General features: G+C 39.3%; 1 protein-coding gene across 1 annotated transcript in view; it reads left to right on the top strand.

Annotated features, from left to right (window-relative positions):
* Positions 1-2896: 2896 nt before the first annotated feature.
* The window catches only part of LanB2 (laminin subunit gamma-1), a 166945-nt gene continuing 152498 nt past the window's right edge, over positions 2897-17343 (top strand). The window contains exon 1 of the mRNA XM_090375827.1: positions 2897-3579. Coding sequence (XP_090231953.1) covers positions 3120-3579 — 460 coding nt within the window. The 5' untranslated portion in view covers positions 2897-3119. The remainder of the gene's footprint in view (positions 3580-17343) is intronic.

The raw sequence follows: 17343 nt of genomic DNA, 5'->3' as shown, positions 1-17343 counted from the left end.
CGGTTGCATGCCAATACGCCTCACTTCCAGTTCCAAAACTTCACACAGGTGTTCAGTTGGATTAAGGTTAGGCGAGTTTGAAGGCCAATCAAGATGGGTGATATATTTACTGTGTTCCTTGAACCATGTGCACAGTGTGGGCCCGATAACACAGCACGCTATCGTCTTGTAAGATCGTGCAAGGGTGCCCATGATCTAAAAACTGCCGGTAGACCTTAACAGTGAAATGGTCCGTACGCACCAGGGATACTAGTTCTTGCCAGCAAAACATTCTCCATATATTACGCAACTACCGCTACCCGCCTGGATAGTGGGTAATAGGGTCGTACAAAGGTACTTCGGGGTCCGGGTGCAAAAGCAGTTAAGGGGCCTTGTTTATTTATATTGAGACTTTGATGGCTCCCTCGATTGGGTCCACATAGATCGGGGATCTTGGGCCAGCGCACCCCCATTTGCACGACCCTGGTGGGTACCTGCACGATGAGCTGTGGACACGTGTTGCTTGCATCACACACGAAGGCCTCCGTCGGCGTGTTGCACAAGATATTTTGACTCATCTGACCAGCACACTCGTTTCCAGTACTCCAGTGTCCAACCAGCATGTTGTTGACACTTGTATTCGTTATTGACGATGATCAGTGACGAGGAGAGAAGTGTTTCATGGTCGTTTTTATTTTATGAAAATGAAAAATTTTAAATGTGCAACTTGGAAAGAAATTTTGAGCAAACTAAAGTAAAGCCTTGTCTTTTTAAATCCATTCGTAAAGTGGAAATAAATATTATTTTAATGTGTTAAAAAAAGTATATATAAATTAAATATATAATATTCCGAATGATGAAAGGTTATAAAATTTTAAACTTTCAGAGTTTCCCCAATATACAAGGGCAATGACGTCTGGGTTTGACGTCTATATCCCCAATATACAAGGGCAGTGACGTCTCCAGACCATTGCCGTTCGGTTTGGCGAACGGCAATGGTCTGGAGGCTCGTCGTTTGTACCACAAAAGGTTCTCAGAACGAAGATGTCCAGACAGGAAAACGTTTGAAGGTTTGTGAACATGGGACCTTTACACCTCCTGCTGCCGACAGAGCAGAGGACGACCAAGATCTACGACTCCTGAAGTAGAGGAGGAGATTTTGGATGTTGGGCATGCCACTCCTGGAATCAGCACACGCAGAATAGCAATGCAACTGGCTGTTCAACGTTCGACTATTTGGAGAGTGTTGCGAGAACACCAACTGTATCCTTACCATCTGCAACGGATACAGGCCTTGTCACTAGCTGATTACCCTGGCGAGTAATGTCTGCCAGTGGTATTCAGGCAGAAGGTGGACATTTTGAACAATTACTATAAGGTGATGTGAACAGTTAAGTGTCATAGACAGACCTTCAAAACTCGGAAACAAAGCATTTCCGGAACTATGTTGATATAAAATATTTTTATTGTCTACATATGAGGAACTCATTCCTGAAGTTATGCAGTGTATTTTTGAGACACCCTGTATATACATATATCGATTAATAATATAATAATAAATAACAATAATATATTATTATGATGTATTATTAAATATTTAATAAAATTATCAAATATGCTAAACATTTATTATATTTTTTATTAATTTGCAGCAGACATAACTTTATAACTTTATAACTTTAGCTGCTGTAGATAACCGCAATTGCAAAAGATGAAACAAAATCTCTAATTAACAAATTATTGTATTTATTAGGATGGAAAGAATAAAAATTAATATTGAATCTGGAATGAAAAGATTCAAAGTATTGGTCGTTTTACACATGGAAATAAATATTGATGCGGAGATCCAAATAGTTTGAGAAAATTCTTGATATTCAAAATAATTCTTTGCGAGACTGATATTTTATTTCTGCATCACTTCTCTCTTGATTTCCATCAATTAAAACCAATGGCATAAATACTGACATTTCAAACTAATGTGACATTAAACTGCTAATCTTTAGTAAGTGGGAACTTTTGGAATTTTCTTAGTAAACAGGGCCATTGTAGGGAGTAGAAAATTCAAAACAAACAAAAGACTGTTGCATGTTGACCCAATTTTGGAGCAGAATTAAAGTTGATCAGTGGAGAACATTGCACTACAAAGGAATGCCTTTGGTGTTCCGTGGAGATTAAGTTGGAGATATTATCGCAACGCGTTACTTTCCAATGTTACACCGTGTGGAAAACGTCTGGGTCCGAATCCACTAAAAATTTCTCCGGTGGGAGGAATTTTTATGAACTTTTTTTCGCACTATAACTGAGGCATAGACGAGATTTAACATTTTTAAAATTTTTAATTGAAAAGTCGAGAGTTTCATCCAGCAAATAGGTAACTTGACAATATAGTGCCCTCAATTTACAAACAATACACTGACGCCATGCACTTAGTTGTTGTCTTAATGTGATCGTGTCCAGCTTAAAGGTCCACTTTCCAGTTTATAAGGGACAACTTGTAATAGACACTGTTAAGCACATCATATTTTCACTTTCATTGGAAGGTATCAAAATATTATTATTGTACTGAACTTAGCTGTTCAATAACGTTACTCACATCCAAACTGGAAGAGCTACAAATATTTTAAGATTGTTTATTTGCTAAATGTTAGAAAATCCCCCCAAAATCACTGCTCTTCTGTCATAGTAAACGTAATTGCAGACGTTCCGGGTACTTTGTAAACATTTCTGAGAGGCTAACTTTCAAAGGCGTTTTGAACTTCCCCCCTTGGAGCGGAGTTGTGCTGCGAACTGTGTCAGTGACTGCCTCATTACAGCGGCCCAGGAAGTCTCTCTTTTCCTCCATCTGTAGCGGTGACGTCCGCTCTGCCCAACGAGGGGATCAGTACATCAGGCAAAGTGTCACTTTCTCCGGCCCACTTCCGCTCCACCCCCGTCGCCAACTAAAATTGGTCGTGACCAAGCCGCAGGGGTCACAGGGAAGGAACCGCCGGGGAATTCGCCTGCCATCCAATCATTTCCCCACACTTCCCAAGTCTCCTTGCGCGCTTTCTTTCCGTGGAGTTTGTTCGGGAACGTGCAAACGCATAAACCTGTTGACCCTTTCCACCGATAACGCTCTCGGTTTGGACCGGCGGCTGTCGATGCACGAGAACGAGAGTGTAATGGCGGAGGGAAGTCGTGTACGGACTCTGTTGCTGTCGTGCAGCTGCGGTAGGTTTGTCCTGTATGGTCTGCTAATATTGTTTTCCAGTGTCCGAGCTCAGGACTTCACCGGAAGTCAGGACTCCCAAAGCCGATGTTATGACGACCGGGGACGACCCCAAAGGTGCATCCCAGAGTTTGTAAATGCCGCTTTCAACGTGCGCGTCGAGGCCACCAACACATGCGGAATTCGGGGCCCGACTGAGTACTGTCTACAGACCGGTGCAACCGGAGCCAAGAAGTCGTGTGAGTTGTGTGATGCATCCATTCCTCAACTCGCCCATCCCCCAGAGTATCTGACGGATTTTAACAACAACGACAACCAGACCTGGTGGCAGAGCGAAACAATGTATGAGGGCGTCCAATATCCCAGCAAAGTGAACCTCACCCTCCATCTCGGTAAGTTGACCTTTATCTTAACACTTGAGGACCAGCAAGGAGAAAGCGTGGGCGGGCTGACAGTAATAGGAAAGTAAAAAAAATTGCCTCTGAATTGGACAGTATATTTTTGGATAAAACTGAATTTTACAAAAGTAATAGAAATGAATAAATTCTCATTTAAATTCTCTCTAAACTTAAAATAGAATTATTTAAAATTTTAATTCTCAAGCATGAGAAATAAGAGAATTTTTTTATACTTAAAGGTCCTTCACCCTCTATCATGGTAAATAAAAGTTCCACTTCAGTTGTCTTCCACACTGTCCCAGAGATCATGGTGCAACACCATGACAACTCGACATTCAAACGATTTCAGAGGTAGTGTGAGAGTCGGCCTAAAACGTTTCTGCTCCATTCATCTAAACTTTATTTTCTTTATTCCAGGTGCAAAATATAAAACGGGTTTCCTCCACCAATTTTCAAAACCCTTAGCTTCAATATGTTTCTACTTTCAGTCTTTCTCCTACTTTATATTTTGACGTTGTTAATGCATAATCTTAAATTGGTAAATAAATATTAAAATTAAGCATCTTAAACGTGTCGCATTGGTGTGTTACAGTATGTTCGATAATATCATTAATTTTATCTTATAAACTTTGTCAGTCGCAGTTATCGGGTCAGTCCCAATTATCTAAAATTCATCCCAAGTTTAATCATTGCCACCAGTAAATTAGAGACGCAAACAGCAATTCTGTCAATGTTACGTACGATGTTCATATTTTTCAGTAGCCTGAAAACTTTTCATTAAGCCATTTTAATGCCATTACTTATAAGGTCTTCATTATCTTTAGACTTTATCTTTATAAAGAGATAAAGTGCTAGTTGTTTATTCTTTCTATCTTTGTTTGCTTGCACTGTTTGTTGGTGTGAGTGCGTTGAGCGCCAAAGCAGTTAAGGCAGTGAGGCGTCATTACCGTGTATCAATCTGTTTTCCTTTTTACTGGATGAAAAACTCGATTTCCTGGAAGTAGAACCACCACACTCTCCCGAAGATTGATTAAATCAGTCACGGTGTGGATGCCATTTCCATTTTCATCGTTTTCCTAGCTAGAAGGCTGTACAAGGGCGACACACACAACTGATATCAATAAATGGCTATTTAAAACATCAAATTTACTGAGTTGTATTTTTTCCATTGAACTAATTTTCATAATTTTCTTTAAATATCAGCAGTATCACAGGCAAATCGACCAGAGAACACATGCAATTTACAGACATAATAAATAAAGGCTATATGTAAGAAATTACGGGTGGCCATAAATATAACAGTTTGAGTTTGAGTATCCATACCTTGAAAAATGTGTGCTATTTTATATCGTAGGATTAATGTGCTCTTTTTGTGTTACCAGAGAACTAACCGAAGATCACTTAAAGCCATGAATCGCTAATACAAGTACATGGATATTGAGTGATACAGTTTATGATCTATTTACTTATTTTGAATTAAAAATTTAAGTTTCTGGAGAAAAAGCCATGGGACTTCCACCCGAGGGTGATCAGCTCGGCCAAGATGATTTTTTCTTTACCAAACTGTGTAGAACAGCACAGTAGCTAGCTGCGTGGTTACGATAAACAGTAATCCATCCATATACGCTTAAGCGATCTGCTTTGCGGAAAAATCATTCGTGGTATTAAGAGAAAAAACCGGAAGTCGAAGATGGTGCAAATTCGGCGTGGCCCACGTTCAGTTGACAAATGAAAACATTAGCGGTCTCTCTGATACAGAGGGATTGGTGGAAATCATTTTTACTAGCAAACTTTGCTGCATCTGTCTAGCACCAACATGATAATTATGACAGCTGGCTGACACATGTCAGCATAACTGGCAACAAGCCAAATCGATGCATACGATGTCATAGCATTCAGTTTACCCCAGTCATATCAGCATTCTTCTAATCACGATTATTCTTCGAAAAAACTAGGTTTTTTGCATACCTTTTGAAACCACATACTTCTGTAATTCACGAAGTGGCATTCGATAGAAATATTATTATTTCTCAATAGAAAGTTGGTAACGTACGTGGCCACAGGTACGTTATTCGTACGTACATTTTCAATTTGTACGTTATTCCACTTGCCCCTGTACTGGAGCACAAACAGAACTTCTTTTTTTTTAAATAAATAATTTTGAATTATTTATTTATTTATTGGTTAACAGCACTCAGTAGATTATCGTAGATGGCGATTGTAATTTCAGAAAAAGACGTCTGCTGCAGTTAATGTTCGAATGGAGGAAAGAAGCATGCAATTTTGTAAGTTAAATTATTTTGTTTTTACATCGGAATGTTCTTATAAAATTTGAATAATGAAGCGTATTATTTCTTTTTTATTTTGTATCACTGTGTACTGCAGTGAATGGCAATTTTATAAAGTCGTGAGCAATCAGAAACAGTTGAATTATCAAAAATTTCTTCTGATAATGTATGGAAGCTTTTAATAGAATTTCGATAAGTCGTCTGCGTGGATCCAAAAGTCACTCCACTAACCCCCAAGCACCTACAGATTAGCATGTTTTGGTCACATGATAGATGTTGTCTAACGACTTTCTTTTACCCCTTTTTTTTTTTTTTTTTTTTATCAACTTCGCTAGTAAGACAGTTTTGGCACGTGAGCTTGCCTGCACGTGGAACGCTTGAGGTCTGACGGGTAAATGAACCTCAGGGGAAACAACAGCAGAAGGTAAAGTCCTACATTTATTGCCCTCGCTATGAGTGGTGGGGCAAGATAGTGTTCCCCCACTTGTGTGCATTTTGTATAATCGTTCTGTGTAGGAATTTTATATACCAAATTATGTAAAACAATGGCGAGAAGTGTCATTACCGGCATTTTCCGGTTTATGAGAACAGACATTGTATAATATATAAATATTTAAATTATATTTATATATTCAAATGTAAATAAAACGTTCTAAAGACTTGAAGGTCTTAATCGCAAGTCACAGAAGATTTGGAGCGGGACACGTTAGGAGCCATATGATAAGGCAACTGAAGCCATGAGGTATTCAAGAATGAGGTTGTTTGAGATGCTTGTTATTTATTTCTGTTATTTATAGTATTAATTATGTATTCAACTAATAGTAGTGGCTTATTAACCGATACTCCCCCGATCGAACATAATAGAATTATTTGCCTGAAATATCTTGTATATACTATATTAAATAAGGTTATTTATAATTGTTATAGTATATACTATAATCTTATTTAAATATCGGAAATATCTAATGCACGTTCCCGGTTTTATATAGTGGCGTGCCTATGCATGAGCACACAAATGTGTGCAGAGGGGTCCCAATATTTGGGACAACTAATATTGAAATATATATCCAAATAGGAAATTTTTTTAGCAGTGAGGCCTTCAAAATTTCAGGGGCTTAGGGCACCACTAAACTAAACAGTACTAATTTTAAATCGATGAATTTCAGAGTAATAGAATTCGTTATACTCGATAGGGGCCGTGTTTCATAATACACTTTTGTCAGTGTTTTGTATATTATACTTGTGTGTGTGTTCCCAAGCAAATTGGCATGTTGTAAGGGCTCAAAACTAAGAATAACTCATTGGGGAAACCCTACTCCATCCGCCTAAGATCGGCTAACTACAGCCCGTTTTTTAGATTAGTGCAAGTATACTCAGGTCACGAGATCAGTGTCTTAGTATAAGTAGGTAAATGTATGTGTGTGTGTAGTTGCCAAAGCAACTAAGGCCATGAGGTGCCAGTCAGTCTGCTGACGAAAAACCTGAGTTTCCAGGAGAAAACCATGTAACCTTCGTCCAACTGACTCAGTCACGTTGTGGGAAAAAAAAAAAAAAAAAAAAATCCTCGCGTCATAATTAACTGGATTTGAACCCAAAAATTTTTCCACCTGGTGGGGGACGGAGCCGATTATTTCATTCTGTTTCTCCGTTTAGCATACTAATGCGCTTGGACGCAGGCGAGGTTCCCATTGACTGTAGGTGTGCAAATATTTCACCAATTCACAAAGGGGGTTCAAAAGGTGACAAAAGTAATTGTAGACCTGTTAGTTTAACTTGTGTTCCGGGGGAAAGTAATGGAGTCTCTGGTTAAAGAAGCATTGCAGGATCGTCTAGGCAAGACTGCAGTAATAGTTAAGACACAGCATTTAACCCCGGGGGCTCACATCTGGTGAGTATGGGCTTGGCACACCCAGGGTCCTGAGCTGGATATCATCATTCTTCTCTTTCTTGGTGATTCCCTTCTACTTTTGACTCTCTCTCTCTCTCTCTCTCTCTCTCTCTCTCTCAGGGTTACTCGGGAACTTTTTTTTTTTTTTTTTTTTTTTTTTCCTGGTGCAGCATAAGCCTTAGGCTTCCTTGCATCATATGGATATTAATAATAATAATAATAATGGGTTTGTTAAAGAGAGGTCTTGTCTGACCAACTTGATTGGTTACTATGATGTGGTCACAAAGGAATCGAATATCAAAAATAATTTTGATGTCATATGCTTGGATTTCAGGAAAGCTTTTGATACTGTTGCACATGGAAGACTGTAATTATGCAAATAACTTACGTTATTTGCATAATTGTTGCCAGATCAGCTGAAAAAGTTTAAGAATCACTCTGCCGCCTTCTTTTGTTCGAGCCCTGGGTACCCTTCGTTTGGTGTTCGTAAGCACTAAGATACTTTCCTTTAGAGTTTGTAAGCCCTAAGGACTCTTCGTTTGGGTTTGTAGGCACAAAGATACTTTGGTTTGGTGTTCGTAGTGATTAGGTACCCTTCGTTTGGTATTAGTAAGTGCTAAGATAATTTTGTGTGGTGTTCGTAGGTCCTAGGTACTCTTCGTTTGGTGTTCGTAGGCACTAAGATACTCTTCATTCCGAGTTCTCACTACATTATATCAAGCATGTTAAAATGCCCTTGCGTTAAATTTGATATTTTGTTTTTAAAGAAATTCAAAAGCGTTTTTATAGATTTGGTTTTGAAGTTATTTCCACAACGCTTATTCCAGCACTAACTCACTCGCAGTATGAACTTTGATGACGTTTTTAATGATTTTGCTAACAGAAAAAGCCGAAGAAAGAATTTATCTTACAAATCTGTTTTTAACAATCGGTTTGTAGAATTTTATTGTTGGAATAAAATCGTTGAATTCTATTTGAATAATAATTTTTCGGGTCCCTTTTTTTTTCTTATTTTGGTAGACCCTTGTCCTACAAAAAAACTGAAACTTAAAATGTCTAGAGTGCCCAATGGAAAAACTGCTCAGGAACAGCTGAGCTGAACATTAGAAATTTAATTACTAGATTCAAAAAATATTTGAAAAAGAACTATATCGAGAACCAGTATTCTAAAGAGCAAATTTTCGAAATTCGTAATAGCAATATCAGACAATTGATAATGCATATAAGAAACATCTTAGAAAATATTTAATAATTGAAAGGAATGGATGTGTTGGAACTGCTGCTCTCGTGAATTTTGTTGTCAAAATTATTACTGACTCGACAGAAGTTAAATTTGTGATTATAGCTCATTCTTTCAGTCTTTGTAATGTATGATCTGCTGGATGATTTGCGATTTAAGGGATGCGTAATTTGGCTCTATCAATGAATATTATCATTCTACTGTTGTGGGATATCCTGTTTATCTAAAGTCTTCTACGAGCATATAAAGGATGCGCTAGGAAATGGTTTTGGAAAATGTGTACGGTATATACCTACGTGTAGATATGTCTGTGCTAAGGCCTCAATGACATCTTGTTCAGTTCAGCGAAAATTGCACTTTAACATCTCCAAAAAGCCCAGAGATAGATGTTGCGAAAAAAAATAAATAAGTAATAATTATTGTTAATAGATAATTCTTTTATATTTTATTTATTAATAATAAAAACATAAAAGTGCCAGACCCCTGAAAAATGTGTCTCAATGAAATTTATGCCAGGGACTAAAAATTTCTGTCTCGTTGGAGCTTTTCATTTTAATAATGCAAAGTTCAGTGACTCAGTTTTAAAAATTTATTCCAAACAGCTGGATTATACAAGCTGGTTAAACTCCAGTTCTGATAATCGACGTCCTATTGTATCGTTAAAAATTACTATTAGCGAAGGAATCCAAAAGTAACATGAATGTTTTTTTCTTCTAACTCTTGAATCGATATGCACTCCATTTTTTATACTCCATTCAGTGCTTCCTGTGATCTTTCGTCAAAAGAATGTCAGATAAATTTTGAAAAATTTTGATTTCTCCACTTGGTCTCAAAACTGGTACTCCTGAGCTTACCCCTAATTTTGTGTCTCCTTTTTACACCTCATTCCACTGGGGGTTTTCCTTCTGCTTGCTCATCCCAGCCAGTTCGTAAAAAGGGTGCCAAATCCCGCCCATCCAATTATTGTCCCATTGCACTCACTTCAACTCTTTCTAAAGTTATGGAGAAATCCATTAATCGCTAACTCGTAAACTATCTTGAAACCTTCCATTTGATCAATGATCGCCGATATGCATTCCATCAGAGTCGATCTACTGGTGATATACTAACTTTTGTTACCCATCATGGACAAATTCAATGGAAAAGTTAGTTGAAACTTAAGCAGTTGCTACTGATATTTCAAAAGCGTTTGTTAGTTTTTGGTATAAAATTAATGTCTTCTAAATAAACTTCCGTCTTATGAATTGTTTTTGTAATTGGGTATTCAGTTTACTCTCTGACCGCTCAATGCAGATGATGGTAGACGGCTCTCTGGCTTCTAGCTTCTCTGCTAATGCTGGTGTTCCGCAAGGTTCAGTTCTTCCTCCTGCTCTTTTCCTCTTGTATATTAATGTATTTCTTCCATTGACTGGAAATCCTATCCATAGTTTTGCTGACGACGTTGCATTCCGCCTTTCAGTTTGAGAAACCTTGCACAAACATTTTTAACTTCTTGAATGTTCAATATCAAATCCTTAAATGCTGATTTCCAGGTAATTCTCGAATGGGACTAAGTTAACTTATTGATTTCGATACTTCTAAAACTCAGCCTTCTCTTATATCTCGCAAAAAGGATTCTTCTGCTCCTCTGCATTTAAAAAACTAGGTTTTCTTTTTCGCTCTTGGTGTTACTTTTCTTTAAAGAGCTACTCACAGAGTGAGTAGCTCTTTAAAGAAATACTGGGTAAATCTCAAATTTGCGCTACCATGAAATATTGTTTCCACATCTGGGGCGATAAACATAGGAGAAATATATGCTGGAAATTTCTATTGGCTTTGCTGAGGCAGTTGATTCACTCTGGTGGCCTAGTGTCCTCAGGAGATTCCGCCAAGCAAATTTCCCAAACAATCTGTACAAGGTAATAAACAGCTACCTCAAATACAGAAGTGTCTCAGTACGCACGCGGTTCCAGGAATTGACACGCCCCTCTCTTAATAAAGGTTGCTCGTAAAGTTCAATTCTTGGCCCTTTCTTCTGGAACATTGTTCTGGATGAATTTGGATCTGGGCACAGTGGAAATGTGCCTTGGATCTGGACCTGGTGGAAAGCCTAGCCTTTGCGGATGACTTGATTCTCCTTGTAAAAGGAGAATCAAGTCATCCGCAAGTGGATGTAGAGCAAAGATCAAATGCCACCCTCTTGCAGCTGCAGGAGTGGGCAAATGCACATGCTCAAAATATATATATATATATATTTTTTTTTTTTATGAGAACCCCAAACACGAGAGGTATTATAACCTATAGTACTTAGTACCGTGCTTGGGTTGGAGGTTGAGAAGACGAAAGAAGATATTTGTTGATATTGGACTTGAACTTCTGTAGATTGTAATTTTCAGGAAATACGTATGAAGGAAGGTTGTTCCAGAAAACGGCAGTTGAATGAATAAATGAGGAAGATGAAAAGTTGGTTCTGTGGGTTTGAAGTTGGACAGTAAATGGATGTTGGCTGGTGGCGGCACGTGTTCGGACTGTTTTGAAAGAGAGAGCGGGAATTATAGAAGCCAATTCAGAAGAACAGTGCCCATGGAAGTATCTGTAGAAGAGGCATGCAGCAGAAACAGTGCGTCTATGAGAAAGCGAGTGGAGAGACTCTGTTAGAGATGAATCATTAATTAACCTAACTGCCCTCTTCTGAATGGAATCAAGAAGCCTGAGAAAGGTTTTGGGGGCACCACCCCAGATGTAGGAACAATATTCCATGGCAGGGCGGATTTGCGATTTATACAGAGTGAGCAGCTGTTTGGGAGAAAAGTAACGCCGAGAGCGAAAGAGAAAACCAAGTTTTTTAGATGCAGAGGAAGCAATATTTGTAATGTGCTTGTGCCAAGAGAGATTAGAAGTCAGGGTAATCCCCAAAAGAGATATATCATTTTGCCTAGAAATCGGAGTGTCACTAAAGATAAGCATAGGAGCAGAAGAATCCTTTTTGCGAGATATAAGACAAGATTGAGTTTTAGAAGGGTTGAAATCAACTAAGTTGTCTTTGCCCCACTGGAGAATTACCTGAAGATCGGCATTTAAGGAATTGGCAGCAGATTTTCGAGAACTTGAAGCTGATTGAGCTGGACAAGGTTTCTCAAAATGGAAAGTTGAATGCAATGTGCTATCATCGGCAAAACTATGGATAGGATTTCCAGTCAATGGAAGAAGGTCATTGATATACAAGAGGAAAAGAGTGGGGGAAAGAACTGAACCTTGGGGGACACCGGCATTAGTGGAGAAGTTAGAAGACAGAGAGCCATCTACCATCACCCTCAGTGAGCGATCAGAGAGAAAACTGGATAACCAATTACAAAAAACAGTTGGCAAACCATAAGATGGAAGCTTGTTTAGAAAACCTTTATGCCAAACACGATCAAAAGCCTTTGAGATGTCAAGAGCAACTACTTGTGTTTCACCGAACCTTTCCATTGAATTAGTCCATAAATGGGTAACATAAGCCAGAATATCACCAGTGGATCGACACTGACGGAATCCATACTGGCGATCGTTGATCAGACGGAAGGTTTCTAGGTAGTTTAAGAGTTGGCGGTTAATTGATTTCTCCATTACTTTAGAAAGAGTAGAAGTAATTGCAATGGGACGATAATTGGATGGGAGGGATTTGTCACCCTTTTTAGGAACTGGCTGGATATGAGCAAATTTCCAAGCAGAAGGAAAAACACCTTTGGAATAAGAAAGTGAAAAAAGGCGGCAAAGAATAGGAGTAAGTTCAGGAGCACAGGTTTTGAGAACAAGTGGAGAAATACCATCAGGACCTGGAGCTTTCTTAGCATCAAGATTCATCAAAATCCTTCTGATATCCTTTTGACGGAAGACCACAGGAGGCATTGAATGGAGCGTGTTAGGAATGGTGGGAGGTGTTTTACCAAGATCATTAATACATGAGCTCGAAGAAAAATGGGATGCTAGCAGGTCAGCTTTATCCTTGGCTGAAGTGACAACAGAACCACCTGGTTTGGACCGAGGTGGGAGCAGAGATGGGCAAAAGTTGCGTCCAATAGCTTTGGCAAGAGACCAGAATGCTCGGCTACCATTAGGGCAAGAAGCAAGTTTTCTACTCTTAGCATGTTCAAACTCTAGTTTGGACTGATTAATAACTGCTTTACAATTGTTGCGATCTTTGGTGTAGGCAGAAAATGAAACTGAAGAATTAGAAACAAGCCAATTACGATATGCAACGTTCTTCTCTTGGACAGCCTTAGCACATTTATTGGAAAACCAAGGTTTAGATAAAGGACGAGATTTTAAAGTGGAGTGGGGGATAAAGGGTTCCATTCCTGCAAGAATAATTTCACTGACACGATCTGAGCAAACGTTGACATCAGAAGTTTTGAAACAGTAATCAGACCAAGGAAAAGAAGAAAAGAAGTCTCGCAGGTCATCCCATTTTGCATTCTTGTAATGCCAAACAATACGAGGTTGGGAATAGGCATGAGATAAAGGTTCCATTGGAGAAGAGACAATCACCAAGTTGTGATCTGAAGTGCCTAAAGGACCTCTCACTTCAACCTTGTACTTAGAAGGGTTGTTTGTGAGAAAAAGATCAAGCTTGTTGGCTGTATGATTAGGATTGTCCGGTATTCTTGTAGGTAAATGAACAATCTGTGCTAGGTCATTAGTAATTGCAAAAGCCTCAGCATCTCGACCTGCTGGGTCGGTGTGACTAGAAAACGGAAGCCAGCTGGAGTTGTGAACGTTAAAATCACCAAGGAAAATTACCTCACTGTTAGGAAAGTTGTACTGGAGAAAGTCAAGTTGCAAAGAGAGGAAGTCAAAAAGCTCCAAGTGATTAGTGGAGTTGGGAGAACGGTAGAGACAACAGATGAATTTTACACAATGAGGTAGAGAGATTTTAAGCCAGAGAAGATTCCAAATTGCCAAGTCTCTGACAGGGAATATCAGAACGGACATATGCACAAGTACCACCTTTGAGGCGAAAGGAATCATACAGCAAATAATTTGGACATCTGAGATGAGCAGTAGTTGAATCAACTGATAACTGAGATTCAGTCAGAAAAAGTACATGGGGTTTGGAAGACTGCAAGTGGAAATGGACATCGTTGAGATTAGAATTGAGACCACGTATATTTGTGAAATGAATTAGGAAGTCCTTGGGAGGTTTAGATCTTTTCGCAGATAAGCTTGCTCTATTATTTTGACAATTCATGGTGTATTCAATAGTAAGAAAAAGTGGGTGGGACATGCTGTATGAAGTAATGAAATTTTTGGATATGGGGTACATGTGGTAAGAATATACCCAGATCCTTGACATAACGTGGCCTCGACAATGCTCCCCGCATACACATTACTCGGACTCCCTCCAGTCACTATCTGGCAGAGTAGAGGTAGCAAGATTATACACTAGCTGATCCGGAAGCTTCCTAGAGAGTTACCAATAGGTTCAGTCCGGTGTACTAACTAGCGGCCGGCCTGCGAACACCGTTTTAGAGCTGTACCCTCGAAATGTAAGGAATATTGGATCTCGCCACGACATTCATCATAACCTCAAAAATCATCAATCATACTGCATGATGGAAGAGATAGGGAAGGGTTGACCGGAACTTAGCTCTAGAGACTAAACATGGGTTCCACCACTTCAAGCCTCCAATAAGCAAAGTGGTGGTATTTCACCGGTTGATGAGAGTCATCTACCGCCTAGTACTGCCTGGTAACATAGAGGGGCGGCGTTCCTCCATGTGGTGTGGGCGCCACACCTCGACCCCTGCTTACGTTGGTTCACACCTGGGTGGTCACCCACCATGTACTTGTGCATGAAGGTTATACCCAGGATTACTAACAGTCCCACCATCGTGAAGGTGCAAGAAGAGGATTTGGCTGTCATAGACCGTCCGGACTTCGCCGAAATTGGGTCCACTTTGATTTGAGTGACACCCGAATATCAGTTCCATCAGCGTTTTAGACTCCCAGGTAGCAAGAACAGCTTGTCTGGCATATCTGAGAGAATGTCTGTGACAACCTCAAGGACCATATCCTGACAAAACCAAACAAATACTTCCAAAAGACAATCTGGATATAAGAAAACCTCCATAAATTAAAATAAACACAACTACTACCAAAATGGTAAAAGAATTAAAATATCTTGGAGTTGTTTTTGACTCAAAATTAAAATACCTTGGAGTTGACTCTGACTCAAAATTAACTTTTTTCCCTGTCTGGCCTAGTTGGCGAAGAAAAAGGAAATATTTTGCAAGCATGATTGCCAGGTTCAGTCGAGCAGACTGGGGGGCTCAAAAGAAATACCCTGGTAATCATATACCATGCAGTGTTCCTACGTATTATAACATATGAGCCAGTGCGTGGTTCATCCGCCCGGCTATAAAGAACCAAGAATAAAAAATTAAATTTTCTGTTTATACTACGGCACGACAACCAAGTCAGTAGAGTTTACAATAAATCCTCAATACAAATATTTATCATAATTAGTAGTCAGGGGCTTGAACCCCGGTCCACTCAAGGAAAGACGTGCTATGCACTCTCGCTCCTGACCACTGGGCTACGTCAGGACTTCATAATAAGTTACAATCAATACAGAGGAATATACTTCTCACTATCACCAGAGCATGCTGTACTGTAAGTGCACCTGCACTGCATGCGCTGGCTGGTGCTCTCCCACTTTACTTGGAAGTAGTCAAAAAAGGCTTATATTACAGATTTAAAAAGGTCATATCTACAGAATTTCTGGGGATAGTCCTTGATCATCCAACCGTCAAGGCTGAAAGGAAAAGAACAGCCGCAAAACTCCATGAGCTATGGCAAACAAATTGGGAGCAGGAAACCCGAGGTCTGGTTACCAAAAGGTTTCTTCAGCAGGTGGCAATGGTTAACCCAAAGTCACCAAAGTGGTACGCTCCTAGACTTTTCACAACATTTATATTGACAGGACACGGCTCCACTAAAGGCGAAACTAACCTCCTCAGGACTGACGACCCAACCTGCACCTGACCTGTGGCGAGAGCGAATACTGTACACATTCTACATGAATGTATAATTTATGACATCCCCAGAACCCAGTTTGGTCTCCCAGGAGAAGGGGATAGATTGGTCCCCCTTTCCCTGGGAGAAGAACATCTATTCATAATGGAAGAAGAAAATTGTAAAGCATTTCATTCAGTCCCCCAGCAGGTAAACAATAATCAATAGCCAAAAATGCCCATGTCTCCCCAACCACCTCCAGATGATGACTTTAAAAAAACTGAGGATTCAGCTGTATTAAGCGCCCTGATAGCAAGTAACCTGTAAGATTAAACCGGAATGACCAGGACTATCCTGCCATGTGTAGGGGCATGTCTCCAACCACCTCCAGATGATGACTTTAAAAAAACTGAGGATTCAGCTGTATTAAGCGCCCTGATAGCAAGTAACCTGTAAGATTAAACCGGAATGACCAGGACTATCCTGCCATGTGTAGGGGCCTGGGGGGCCCACTCCAAATAAGTAACCATGTAGGGGAGGGAGATGGACAGACACCCAAGGAAGCAGATTAGCTGAAAAAATATTGGTAAGCTAATAGCAAGGGAATGAAATGTAGAATGAAAGAAGAATGAATGAAACGATTGAATGAAAGAGGATAAAAGACAGGGTGAATGGGCTGGGCACTGAGTGAAATAGGAATTATAGTATAAGAGGGAATAAATGGTAGTTTTGGTGACAGTGACCCAGTATAGAGTAAGAGAGAGAGAGTGAATGAGTGTTATGGTAAATGGGAATGAGTGAAAGAACGAATGTAATTGGCCGAATGAATACAAAATTAATAATAATTCACATTAGCTTATATATATATACTAACAAAAAAATTATGTTTTGTCACACAGGCTATCCACATATCGTATAATTTAGCTGAAGCATATGTTTGTTGCCTTGCGCTAGTTGGAGGGATGAATGATCAATGTGACGGATACGCAGAAACGAAATATTCTTGGTTTGCGTATAAAATTCGTTGCTTTTTTCCCTCGTTTTTTTTTTTTTTTGTTATAAATCATTAATTAGTAATCTTTGCTACCGCGCCCTAAATATAAATCGCTGCATACATTAACTAACTTCTTTGTATTAGCAAAGAATAAGTTAAACAAATTTCTTGATAATAAACTTGAAATTAAACGATTAGGTTGAGTGCTACCTGATTTAACTATTGTGGAAAGCAATTTTCCACAATATTTATTTTGGCAGTTAAGTACCAGGTAAAATCACCAGCGACCACTGCTGCTCATACTTTTTTAATGGCATTTCTAAGAAAAACCACAGGTATCCTGTTCGTATTACAATAAGTTTAGGACCGATCG

This window comes from Mastigoproctus giganteus, chromosome 6, assembly GCF_048544385.1.
Source record: "Mastigoproctus giganteus isolate SK-2022 chromosome 6, ASM4854438v1, whole genome shotgun sequence".
Taxonomy (NCBI): domain Eukaryota; kingdom Metazoa; phylum Arthropoda; class Arachnida; order Uropygi; family Thelyphonidae; genus Mastigoproctus; species Mastigoproctus giganteus.
The sequence above is the reverse complement of the archived record's forward strand: the minus strand, read 5'-3'. Positions and strand labels throughout refer to the sequence as shown.